Source organism: Schistocerca americana, chromosome 7 (assembly GCF_021461395.2).
Source record: "Schistocerca americana isolate TAMUIC-IGC-003095 chromosome 7, iqSchAmer2.1, whole genome shotgun sequence".
NCBI lineage: Eukaryota > Metazoa > Arthropoda > Insecta > Orthoptera > Acrididae > Schistocerca > Schistocerca americana.
In genome coordinates, this window is record NC_060125.1 from 597614524 (window position 1) to 597629111 (window position 14588).

Below are 14588 nucleotides of genomic sequence, written 5' to 3' on the forward strand. Positions count from 1 at the left end.
TACTGACTTATTCATCATTTGTATACTCCATCAGGAAGCCATCCTGCATGAACTTGACAGGATCAGTTATGGTTGTGCACTACTTGGTTAGACACACATGCACGCAATTTCATGGATCCTACTGTCATGTGATAGGCTATGTCATGTGACAAAATTATGTCCTGCTTATTAATGACAGGAAGTAGGGACCAGACATCTAAAAAATAAAAAAGGGACCTTACAAGGATTTAAACCATAGCTACATGATGGATGTGGGTTTGATATTCCAGGGTCACTCAGTGAGCTATGACAGCTGGTACATTAGTTCAGGGAGATACATGTTCCTCTGTACATTCTGATGCACTGCATGATGTGACAGTGTTGCCAGCTCCTTGTTTTCATACACACGTTTTCAAAATGCAGCTGGTCTGATTTTGCTAGATAAACTTTTGTCATGAATCTGGATGAGGATTCGCATGCTGACCTCCTAGTGCAGCATTTTTTCCTTCACCAGGTGTAGTGTTTTTGGGAGGAATTTTAGTATTTTAGCATGTTAGTACAAGAAAATTTGAATAAAATTTTCCTAGTAACCAATTCTTATTGATTTGAGAGATAGAGCTGTTTACAGTTATGACTTTTCATTTCATGTGTATAAGTAAATCAGTTATAATAATCTCAATTCCAAAGAAAGCAGGTGCTGACAGGTGTGGAAATTAATGAACTATCAGTTTAATAAGTCATGGCTGCAAAACAGTAACATGAATCCTTTATAGAAAAATGGAAAAACTGGCAGAATCCGAGCTTGGGGAAGATCAGTTTGGATACTGGAGAAATGTAGGAACACGCGAGGCAATACTGACGCTAACGACTTCCCATAGGAGATAGGTTGGGTGCAGGCAAACCTACATTTATAGCATTTGTAGTCTTAGAGAAAGCTTTGACAATGTTGACTGAATGTTCTCTCTTTCAAATTCTGAAAGTGGCAAGGGTAAAATACAGGGAGCAAAAGACAATTTACAATTTGTACAGAAACCAGATGGCAGTTATAAGGGTCAAGGTGCACGAAAGGGAAGCAGTGGTTGAGAAGGGAGTGAGGTAGGGTTGTAGCCTACTCTTGATATTATTCAACCTGTGTACTGAGCAAGCAGTAAAGGAAATAAACAAAAAATTTGGTGTAGGAATTGAAGTCCACGGAGAAGAAATAAAAGCTTTGAGGTTTGCCAACAACATTTAATTCTGTCAGAGGCAGCAAAGGACTTGGAAGAGCAGTTGAATGGAATGGACAGTATCTGGAAAGGAGGATATAAGATGAACAACAAAAGCAAAACAAGGATAATGGAATGTAGTCGAATTAAATCAGATGATGCTGAGGGGATTAGATTAGGAAATGAGAAGCTTAAAATAGTAAGAGAGTTTTCCTATTTGGGAAGCAAAAAACTGATGTTGGTCAAAGTAGGGAGGATATAAAATGTACACTGGCAATGGCAAGAGAAACAATTCTGAAGAAGAGAAATTTGTTAAAATTGAGTACAGATTTAATTGTCACAGAGTCCTTTCTGAAAGTATTTGTGTGGAGTGTAGCCATGTATGGAACTGAAACATGGATGATAAACAGTTTAGACAAGAAGAGAATAGCTTTTGAAATGTGGTGCTACAAAAGAATGCTGAAGATTAGATGGATAGATCACATAACTAACGAGGAGGTACTTATAGAATTGGGGAGAAGAGAAATTTGTGGCACAGCCTGACTAAAAGAAGAGATCGGTTGGTAGGACACATTCTGAGGCATCAAGGGATCACTACTTTAGTACTGGAGGGAAGTGCGTGGGGTAAAAACCACAGAGAGAGACCAAGAGATGAATACAGTAAGCAGATTCAGAGGGCTGTAGGTTGCAGTAGTTACTTGGAGATGAAAAGCCTTGCACAGGATAGAGTAGCATGGGGAGTTGCATCAAACCAGTCTTTGGACTTAAAATATGGTATTTGTGTAGGATAGTGTGCTGCTGCTGCTGCTGCTGCCGCCTGTAGAGAATACAGAAGACAATTTCCTAATCACTGAGTACCAGATTCAAGAGAATTTACTCACATTTTCAATCAAGTGTGTGAACTGGTACAGTGCCCAGCAGACACATTTCATCTGAATGTAGGGATGAAGAAGATGACATTATTCAGTTGTTGGAATTAGTTCTTCAACAAGCACTCACAGAATTTCTACACGTATACATGTTCCACACAGAAGAATATGGTGAACATTATTAATGAACAGCCTCTATCCTTATCACTTACAGTGGAGTCAATACCTTCAATAAGGAGATGAAGGTCAATAATTAGAATTTTGTCATTGAGTAATGGCACATCAAGGAGTAATCTCACTAATAATGTGTAGTGATGAAGACACTCACACTCTTGATGGTATCAATAACATTCATAACTCACAGTAGTGGTCTGACAAATACCTCCCAAGCCTTTGTGGACAGACATTTTCAAGAATACTTCTCAGGTGTGGTGGTGCGTGGAGTGGTACTGATTGGCCCTGTCGTGTTACTGTGTTGTCATAGAGGGTCCTCTTGTCCAGACTGCCTTGGAAATGAGCTTCCAGCATTACTGAAAGAGGTTCCTTTGGTACAAGGATGAGTGATGTATCATCTAAATTTAATATTTCCCTGAAGACAAATCGACAGAAATGGTTACCTTTTCTTTGCCACCAAGGTCACTGGACCCTATCAATTTAAGTTTTTGTCTGAGGGGATGGTTGAATGCCAAAGCCTACAAAGCAAAAGTAAACACAATAGACAAAGTGAGCATTCAGATTATGAATAATGTTACACTCATAAAAGAATTTCAAGATGACTTCAGAAGACATGTCATGTTGTTAAGAGAATTTGTAGGTGCACTGAAGTCGGAATAGGAATTTATTAAAGTCATCTTTGAACTTAAATGATTTGCCTTTGTTTAACACCTCCAGTGATTACTTGGGTTACATTCTAACAGCTGTATCTCTGTAATCAATAAAGCTTGGACACACAATATGCGGAATGTTTTATTTGTATTAGTTGGTATTATCACCTCCTAAAACACTTCCTATTCCTCAACAACACCTTGTATACACGATTCAATGAAGCCTGGTTAACATACAATCATGGAGGCTAGCTGTTTGAAAGTCCTTTGTCCTACTGAACTACATCAACCTGTAGGTTCCAACTAAAATGGCATGAAAAACCACACCACGATCAGCACTACTTTGTATATTTCCAGTCACTAATGTTCTCTGTCATAATCTTCTGCTGCATGGCAGGTAAGGTCAATAAAGCCTTTATTCTACAGACACATCCAGAAAGAATATTCTTTAAAATTGTTAAACGAAAATCTTTGAGAAGCCTCCTCAAGAAGCTTGAGATTCTTGCACACACATACCAATACAATTACTCCCTAATAGGGTTTGTGGTTAATAATAAAAATGAATTTAGTATGAACCGAAAAAATTCAGGATCACAATAGAAGAGATAGACATGATCCAGCGAAAAGCAGCGCGATTCGTCATGGGGACATTTAGTCGGCGCGAGAGCGTTACGGAGATGCTGAACAAGCTCCAGTGGCGGACACTTCAAGAAAGGAGTTACGCAATACGGAGAGGTTTATTATCGAAATTACGAGAGAGCACATTCCGGGAAGAGATGGGCAACATATTACTACCGCCCACATATATCTCGCGTAATGATCACAACGAAAAGATCCGAGAAATTAGAGCAAATACGGAGACTTACAAGCAGTCGTTCTTCCCACGCACAATTCGTGAATGGAACAGGGAAGGGGGGATCAGATAGTGGTACAATAAGTACCCTCCGCCACACACCGTAAGGTGGCTCGCGGAGTATAGATGTAGATGTAGAATAAATTAAACTCCTCCCAAACAGGCCACGAAGGCCCAACAGTACTGATCGGCCGCCAAACAACCCTCAGCCCATAGGCGTCAATGGATGCGGATATGGAGGGGCATGTGGTCAGCACACAACTCTCCCGGCCACATATCAGTTTCCGAGACCAGAGCCACTACTTCTCAATAGTAGCTCCTCAGTTTGCCTCACAAGGGCTGAATGCACCCCGCTTGCCAATAGCGCTCAGCAGAACGGATGGTCACCCATCCAAGTACTAGCCCAGCCCAACAGTGATTAACCTGACGGGAACCAGTGTTACCACTGCGGCAAGGCCATTGGCCACGATCACGATAGAAGAAGTAAAAATAATTTCCATACAGAATATCCCTATCTAGAGTTCAGAGAGGAGTTTTATATTCTTGTGGAAAGTCTAACAGGTTGCCATCAAATGTCAATGAGTCATTCTCTCTATGGTTTATCATAATATATAGACTAGGGTCAACACTGATGCCCACATTAAACAGTTCTTAAATACCCCAGTCCTGACAAAACTCTACCATCTGGTGAGCAAGATATATGGGGCAGGTGAAATACCCTCAGACTTCAAGAAGAATATAATAATTCCAATCCCAAAGAAAGCAGGTGTTGACAGATGTGAAAATTACCGAACTATCAGTTTAATAAGTCACGGTTACAAAATACTAACGCGAATTCTTCACAGATGAATGGAAAAACTAGTAGAAGCCGACCTGGGGGAAGATCAGTTTGGATTCCGTAGAAATATTGGAACACGTGAGACAATTCTGACCCTACGACTTATCTTAGAAGCTAGATTAAGGAAAGCCAAACCTACGTTTCTAGCATTTGTAGACTTAGAGAAAGCTTTCGACAATGTTGACTGGAATACTCTCTTTCAAATTCTGAAGGTGCAGTGGTAAAATACAGCAAAAGGCTATTTACAATTTGTACAAAAACCACATGGCATTTATTAGAGTCGAGGGGTATGAAAGGGAAGCAGTGGTTGGGAAAGGAGTGAGACAGGGTTGTAGCCTCTCCCCGATGTTATTCAATCTGTATATTGAGCAAGCAGTGAAGGAAACAAAAGAAAAATTTGGAGTAGGTATTAAAATCCATGGAGAAGAAATAAAAACTTTGAGGTTTGCCGATGACATTGTAATTCTGTCAGAGACAGCAAAGGACTTGGAAGAGCAGTTGAACGGAATGGATAGTGTCTTGAAGGGAGGATATAAGATGAACATCAACAAAAGCAAAACGAGGATAATGGAATGTAGTCGAATTAAGTCAGGTGATGCTGAGGGAATTAGATTAGGAAATGAGACACTTAAAGCAGTAAAGGAGTTTTGCTATTCGGAGAGCAAAATAAATGATGATGGTCGAAGTAGAGAGGACATAAAATGTGGACTGGCAACGGCAAGGAATGCATTTCTGAAGAAAAGAAATTTGTTAACATCAAGAATAGATTTACGTGTCAGGAAGTCGTTTATGAAAGTATTTGTATGGAGTGTAGCCATGTATGGAAGTGAAACATGGACGATAAATAGTTTGGACAAGAAGAGAATAGAAGCTTTTGAAATGTGGTGCTACAGAAGAATGCCGAAGATTAGATGGGTAGATCACATAACTAATGAGGAGGTATTGAATAGAATTGGGGAGAAGAGGAGCTTGTGGCACAACTTGACTAGAAGAAGGGATCAGTTAGTAGGACATGTTCTGAGACATCGAGGGATCACCAATTTAGTACTGGAGGTCAGCGTGGAAGGTAAAAATCGTAGAGGGAGACCAAGAGATGAATACACTAAGCAGATTCAGAAGGGTTTAGGTTGCAGTAGTTACTGGGAGATGAAGAAGCTTGCACAGGATAGAGTAGCATGGAGAGCTGCATCAAACCAGTCTCAGGACTGAAGACCACAACAACAACAACAACAACAAATGCCCCAGTGCACATAGAGCTGATAATTTTATGTGGAGCATTTATATAAAAACATAATTTGAATTATTATACACAAACATCACTGAATAGTGTAAGGACAATTTTTTTCTTCTAAATCTGTTACGATTCTGTCAATATACATCTATAAAAGTAATCTAAAAGTATGCCATAACTGTGCCATCCAGTCTCACATTAATGTGACCACCTGTCAAAAGCCAGAATAACCACCTTTTCTGTCCTGAAAGATACCAATATGGATGTGGAGCCAACCCCAGTGCAGTGGCCGGCTATGCTAGATTTCTCAGCTGAGGATCCGTGGCACTCAAGGTGGTCCCACAGTTTGTCAACTGTGTTTAAATCTGGGGAGTTTGGTGGTCCAGCAAGTACAGTAAATTCATCCTGGCGCTCTTCAAACCACACACATACATTGTAAACAGTGAGACACATTGCACTGTTCTGCTGGTAGATGCCATCATGCCAAGGGAAAAAAACTGCATGTAGGGGTGGACATAGACCCCAAGGATAGGTGCAAACTTATATTGATCCACTGTGCCCACCAGAATAATGAAATCGCCCAGGGAATGCCACAAAACATTCCCCAGACCATAACACTCCCTCCTCCCCTCCATCCTGAGCCCTTCCAATGATTGCTGCACAACTTTTGCCTTCAGACATCCATTGTCAGATGGAGCACAGAAAGGGATTCATCTGAATAGGCCACCTGTTGCCACTTGGTGGACACCCAGTTGCAGTACTGGCATACAAATTCCAGCCTTCCATCACTGATGAACAGCAGTCAACATGGGTGCATGAACCAGGTAACTGTTGTGGAGGCCTATACGCAGCAATGTTCACTAAACGGTTGTTGAAGAGACACTGTTGGTAAAGCCTTGGTTCATCTGGGCAGTCAGTTGCTCAACAGCTGCATATCTATTCACCTATACACATCTTCTTAACTGTCACCTCTCATATCTATGGCACATGCTGCACCACAGTTGCCTTGGCACTAGTTTTGGATAGTGCCATTTTGCCATGCAAGGTATACTTTAATCACGGTGGCATGTGAACAGTATACAAACATAGCTGTTTCCGAAATGCTTCCACCCTTGGGCCAAAAGCCAATGATCATGCCCTTTTGGATGTCAGATAAATTGCTCCATTTCTGCAATACAACAACAACTGCACTGTTTCCAGTGTCCTCCTGGCACGCTTTATACACCCTCCACTCATAGTGCTGCCACCTGCCAGCTGTGAGTGGTTGCTGTACACTGATGCTGAACATAGGCAGTGGTCACATTAATGTACAATGTGATTGGACCATGTATCTATGTGACTACATTACCACTAGTTGTAACTGGCTCATTGTCTACTTTACAGTTGTAAGCCAGTAATGATGCTTCTGCCAGCTGACATATAACAAGATTTGTTCCACATACCTAAAGGCTCTCCATCATGACATATTTATGGAACCTGATGTGCAAATGAATGACAGTGACTGTTACTGCTTGCAAATCTGTGGTGACTAAAACAGGTGAGGTACAATTTCACTACCGCCACATACAGCAATGACTTATTTCTCTCAGAAGTGAGAGCCCTTATGAAATGTGGGCCGAGTGACAAAGAGTTTACAAGAGTGTATTAACAAGCCTCGTAAAAAGCCAATATAAAATCGCTTTACTTTTCACCTCATTGAAGAAGTACCTGAATCCATAGTTGAGGACACAAATATACACTACCAAGATGGAACTCAACACAGAGGTAGCTAATTTGAATCCTGGTAGTGGAAGAAACTTTCTGTCACCAACATTTGCAGTAGCAAAAGGAGAACTGGTAGCAGAAAGCTCCTAATCATCAAACCTCAAAGCTCCTAATCATCAAACATCACACCAAGATTCTAGATTAAATTTCAAATCTCCATGCAGTGTTTCAAGGTGTGAAAAAAATGAGACTGTTGGTGGCAACTTTTTTTCAGTGAGAGAGTGATCTTAGTGCGTTATCTGACACTAAATGAGATGCACAGAGTGTTTGCTGGCTGATAATTTCACCCTGGTCCATCCTTTGATTGTGTACTCATCCATGAGAACACAGAAATAATACTGTACTGCACAAGCACTCATCACAGTGCAGCCTGAGACAGATAACACACTTGACATTTTCCAACAGGCCATACAAAGAGGACAGGAAAGTACCCCACTAAATATTGCCCAAAACAACAGTTTAGAATTCTTCTATTATTCTCAATACATTACCTGGTTACTGGATCAACTGTGAAAGTGGGGTCTGTCACACTAAATACTATGTTAAGAACACATTCATTTTCTTATTTTATGAAAATTTATTTCCACTAATTCATACATTTTCCAAAACAGGGAATATGAATAAATCACTTCAGGCCAAACCAGAAGAACAAGATATGTGAAAAACCAATTCAAATTCCAACTTATGCTGACATGAGCATTTTTCTAGTGTGCCAATCTCGGAGGTTTTCAGTTAACTTCTGTTTCAAACATTTGAATAATGAAGCACAGCAGGATCAAATTATAGTCTTGTCTATCACTGAGTAAGCTAACAGCATTACACACTGGGAATTCAAAAATACAATGTCCATCACTGACGAAATAGTTTCCAATTGCTTTGATGAAATCTCACAAGACTTTGTTCACAATTTTGGTTTCTGTTTCATCCAAAAAATACAATGGTAGGTCCAAACTTTAACTGCTGCCACTGTTGCATGAATGAAGTCTCAATGAATGGACCTAAAAATTGCTAAATTCTGCACGTAAATGTTTCTCTGCATCTCTTCCTGGTCAAAAGTCTGCTAGTTAGGTACCCAACACAGGATTCTCTCCTGTTCACTTTTCATGATGAATGCAATGTGCTCATTCAATTGAGACATCTACAGTATTAACTAGATGGTTTTCTATGTTTAATAACAATGGACAATTCACTTTTTTAATATTTGAATCTATACATCACACTGCAGATGTCTGCCAACTACCAAATGCACATCATATCCACTTGAAAATTTCAGCAAAAATGTTATTAAATTAATGTTTTCTATGAGATGGCAGTTTAATAACAATTCCCCTTTCTTCATTAAAATTTTCCAAACCTATCACTCTACCCTCTAAACATTCCTCTTGAAGAACTAAATGGGATATTCTTTTTGCATTAGCAGTTTGGTCCATGATTGATCTTCTCACCATTTACATATATATAAATGAGAGAAATAGTGCAACAAACACAATTTCTTTAATAGAAAGAAAGTAGTGCAACAAGCATGATTTCTTTAATGGAACTATTTATTTACTGATAGCTTTTTTTCTAATTTAAATCTATCTTTAGATGGGAGCAAACATTTCTTGTGGCATTTAATTTCTTATGCAGATACAGTATTATTTTCTAAAACAGTACAGAGTACACAATGTCTCCTGTTGCCATGACGACTCAAAGGTCTCCAGCAATTTATGGTAAATTTAACTTAATTAAAAGCATATTTGTCAAGCTCATGTACAGAGAAATCTGTAAAAATACTTACGCATGCATTGTGTCCATGTGTCAGATATGTCAACCATACCCATGAGTGCAACTGTAGTGCAGTAAAGAATATATAGGCAAAGGACTGGATTGACAACATTCTGCACAAGCACAGGAGTCCTTGCATACAGTGACCAGTGGAGATGACAGACTGCAGCTAGCTGCAGCAACCGTAAAAAGTAGGCGGCAAATTCCAGTTGTGGGACAAGAAGGTTGGCAGCAGCTGCAGCAGCACTGCAAATAACATACAAATGCGAACATACTCTTCAACACATGCACTTGTTGCATTAGCTCTATTGTGTATCAAAATGACAAGGTGTGACTTGAGGAAAGGGTACAGAAGGACTACATATTGCCCAGTTGTTGACTGTATCCTCCAGCTCACTAAAATGTTAGTAGTTTAGTTATTTACGCATTCCACAAACTATAGACTTGCAATCTTCAAATTTGTCGATTGATTTATTGTAATACACATATTTTCAGCAAATATACAGTTGCATGAAGATCAAATACAAAAGTTCATTGTACTTATATATTTTATACTCATTTAGTTCCAGATTTGTTTTACTTTAAAATCTCTTCTGTCAGCATCTTTAAGAAGCAGTTAAAAGAGTATTATGGCTGTGTAGATAACTCATAAACCTAAGAAACTGTCAACCAATGATAGGAAAATTAAAGTAATATTAAATACAGACTTCGCTCCAGTTAATATGAGTGTGACAGGCCATTTAATGAACAGAAAGGTTTGTAGGGAATGCAGCACACCACAGTGGTGTCAGGTGGAAAGCTGATTCACTTGAGTGATCAGTTTCTCCTTGCCACAGTGTGAAGTTCTGTGACTATTTATTTCTGTGTTTTAATTCTCTTTTGGTTACCACACAAACTTGATGCTATGCGTTTGTATGTTAAATTAGTTACACAACAGCTTCTCTGTGAACTGTTCCAATTGTTCTACACATGAACATGCACGACTGTTCTGAATAAAACACTGTCTCAAGATACCGCATTACATTTAATGTGTGTGTCCTCACTGTATTACAACTCAGCATACGTATTAAGTTCAGCGCGACAGACTGTCAATCCAAAGGGCCCGGGTTCGATTCCCGGCTGGGTCGGAGATTTTCTCCGCTCAGGGACTGGGTGTTGTGTTGTCCTAATCATCATCATCATTATTTCATCCCCATCGACGCGCAAGACGCCGAAGTGGCATCAAATCGAAAGACTTGCACCAGGCGAACGGTCTACCCGACGGGAGGCCCTCGTCACACGACATTTCATTTCATTTTTCATAAGTCTATCAACAGACTGTGACAGTGATGATCCTAATGTGATACAACTACAGGAAATAAAGTCAGCAATACAGAAGCATCACACCAAATTTTCAACAAACAGGGAACTTCCAGACAGAAGGCGCACCAGTAATATCCAGACTAGCAGTGTGGCTACCCTCATGTTGATGACAGTACAAAGAACTCTGAATCACCATCCACAACAAAAGAGAGGTGTCATTACAATCCTTGCCGATAGAGCCAGAAGGATTTGCACACCGGAATACCTGCATGCCAAATTAAAACATCTAAAGCATGCTTTCAAGGAAAGACATAAACAGAATTCTAAGACCAAACAATGAAAGGCCAAAGGACAACCATGAAAAACAATGATGGGAGATTACAGTTTTTATTCCTTTTAATAAACAAGGTAAAAGATCAGATTGTAAAGATTTTACAGAAACATCACATTAGAACGGTTTTTAGACCAACAAAGAAAATATGTCAAGCACTCTAATCTGTGAAGGATAAATGTCTTCCTCTGTCGGCATGTGGCATATATAACATACCACATACATGCTGAACAACGAAGAGAAGTGTGAATACAACTGTCAGATGGCAAGACTCAATGGAGGAGCAACACCTCTGAAGAAGTCCAGAGCAGTTCTGGATGAAACGTTATGAACAGAAGAGTTTTATGGACCACGACCTTATACCCCGAAAGGTTTATCAGGAGCAATAACTCCGTTTTGGCCACAAAACCCAGAGTTATGGATCGTGCAGGCAGAGGCAAGTTTTCTCCACGCTGGAGTGACCATGGACTCCACCAAATTCGTGCTGACAGTAAGCCAATCACAGCATCGTTAAGCAGAAGAGGTGTAAGGCATGATAACCTTGCCTCCAGATACAGAAGCACATGCAAAACTCAAGGTTGAGTTAATTTGTAGAGTGTCTGCTTCGCAAGAAGAATGAGTGAGACAGGTACTGAAGCAGGAGGCCACTGGACAGAGAAAACCATTCCAGTAACTAGTCCATTTATGAAGCAAAGTTGACGCATGCATGGTGCCAGATACATTGTTATGCACATTATGGAGTTACCACCTCACATCACAGGTAGAAGCCATTATAGCTTACCAAATGGAAATGTTGCTACACATTGTAACTTACTTGACAGACAGGATTCAGCATGCAATTGTGCCGACCTCCTGCACTGGAAACCTGACGACAGGTCACAGCACACCAATATTGACTCATGAAGATTACAACAGCTTCACAAACAAGGTCAATGCACTGAGTAAACAGATCAGTGAACTACTTTGTCATTGGTATGCTAGGCGGTGTTTCCGTAAGGCCATGTCCTACATAAGTGACATAAGCGACTGTCAGCAAATGACATCTGGATATGCAACTTTCCAGCTACAAGCAGCAGCTTCAGGCAATATGCTGCGGTGGCCTATGTGTGAGCGTCAAACTCCTACTTAGAGATGGCTACCAGAACCAATCAGCTCTTTCTACAAAAATAACAAGCTACCACCCTGCAGATATTGGTAGGGTTGAACACTGCTATCGGTCGTTAAAAGCCACACTAATGTGCCACGAGTCAAAATGGACATCTGCTTTACTGTCAGTCTTATTTGGCTTACATAACATATGCAAGCCTAACCTGGACTCTTCACTGGCGGAGTTAGTATATGGAGTTTTATGGCTACTTGACGAATTTGTTGACCCATGTGCAGCCAAAATCAATACCTTAAATGAATTACATTTCACTACTCACTTAAAGACAATGAATGTCACAAAACCAGCCATGGAAGTCCACAAACCTTTGTGCATCAAGAGCTGCAATCCTATGCATATGTAATGTTGCACAAAGATGGCGTAAAACCTAGACATTCCCATCAGTACCAAGCCCAACTCTGTCTCAATTGATAGGGTTACTCCATTTGCAAGAACCATCACAACCAAATGCTGCTCAACGCAACCAGCCCCAGCTTACACCCGAAATTCAATAACCTCCATCAGAATGATAATCTGCTCAACAACCATGCCACACGTGTTCCAAGCAGTACATACTCTTTACAGTGTAGTTCTTGGATGACACTCCTAATGCAAATAAAGAACGACACACAAAGGCTTCAGGTGGACAGTGGATTGAAGAGCTGTCAACAGGGTCACACACTCACTGCCAGGAATGCTGTGAATGGTTCCTCCTTGCCACAGTGTGAAGTTCTGCGAACATTAATAGCTGTGTTTTAATTCTCACTTGGTTAACGAATAAACCTGATGGTATGTGCTTGTATGTTAACTAGTTATGCAACAGTTTCTCTGTGATCTGTTATAATTGTTCTACACATGAACATGCATGACTGTTCTGAATAAAACACCATCTCAAGATACTGCACTACATTTCATATCCATCCCCGCTGTATTAAAACTCAGTATACATATTAAATTTGTAAGTCAAGCAACTGACTGCAACAGGTTGATAGCAAAATAGCATCAAGTGATGGTAATATCATGTAGCATACAACAACACACTGATATGCAAGACAAGATCATTGTATATACACTACGTGATCAAAAGTATCCGGACACCCGACTGAAAATAACTTACAAGTTTGTGGTGCCCCCCATCGGTAATGCTGGAATTCAATATGGTGTTGGCCCACCCTTAGCCTCGATGACAGCTTCCACTCTCGCAGGCATATATTCAATCAGGTGCTAGAAGGTTTTTTGCGGAATGGCAGCCCATTCTTCACGGAGTGCCACACTGAGGAGAGGTATCGATGTCAGCTGATGAGGCCTGGCACAAAGTCGCTGTTTCAAAACATCCCAAAGGTGTTCTATAGGATTCAGGTCGGGACTCTGTACAGACCAGTGCATTACAGGGATGTTATTGTCGTGTAACCACGCCATCACAGGAAGTGCATTATGGACAGGTGCTGATCATGTTGAAAGATGCTGTCGCCATCCCCAAATTGATCTTCAACAGTTGGAAACAAGAAGGTGCTTAAAACATCAATGTAGGTCTGTGCTGTGATAGTGCCATGCAAAACAACAAGGGGAGCAAGCCTCCTCCATGAAAACCATGACCACAACATAACACCACCGCCTCCAAATTTTACTGTTGGTACTACACCTGCTGGCAGATGATGTTCACCGGGCATTCGCCATACCCACACCCTGCCATCGGATCGCCACATTGTGCACCGTGATTCGTCACTCCACACAATGTTTTTCCACTGTTCAATCGTCCAATGTTTATGTTTCTTACACCAAGCAAAGTGTCGTTTGGCATTTACCAGCATGATGTGTGGCTTAAGAGCAGCTGCTCAACCATGAAATCCAAGTTTTCTAACCTCCCACCTAACTGTCATATTGATTGCAGTGGATCCTGATGTAGTTTGGAATTCCTGTGTGATGGTCTGGATAGATATCTGCCGGTTACACATTACGGCCCTCTTCAACTGTCGGCGGTCTCTGACAGTCAACAAACGAGGTCGGCCTGTACACTTTTGTGCTGTACGTGTCCCTTCACATTAACACTTTACTATCACATCAGAAACAGTGGACCTAGAGATGTTTAGGAGTGTGGAAATCTCACATACAGATGTATGACACAAGTGACACCCAATCACCTGACCACATTGGAAGTCCGTCAGTTCCGCGGAGCACCCCATTCTGCTCTCTCACAATTTCTAAGGACTACTGAGGTCACTGATATGGAGTACCTGGCAGTAGGTGGCAGGACAATAAACCTCATATGAAAAAAATGTTTTTGGGGTTGTCTGGATACTTTCGATCACATAGTGTATTTGTGTGTTGTGGTTCTCAATAAAGAACTGTAGATACTACAGTATTTTGATGATGAGGTGGTTTTGTTTCCGCATTTGTTCCACAATTATAATGGATTCAATGTTGATTCAGTAATTACAAGAACAGCAGCATCTGCTGCAACAGCAACATCAGCACGAACAG

The 14588-nt window shown here is 40.6% G+C and overlaps 1 protein-coding gene across 1 annotated transcript in view; it reads right to left on the minus strand.

Annotated features, from left to right (window-relative positions):
* The window catches only part of LOC124621980, a 70375-nt gene that overhangs the window by 29664 nt on the left and 26123 nt on the right, over window positions 1–14588 (minus strand). Inside the window, exon 2 of the mRNA XM_047147517.1 lies at window positions 9344–9576. Within this exon, the coding sequence (XP_047003473.1) occupies window positions 9344–9576 (233 nt within the window). The remainder of the gene's footprint in view (window positions 1–9343; window positions 9577–14588) is intronic.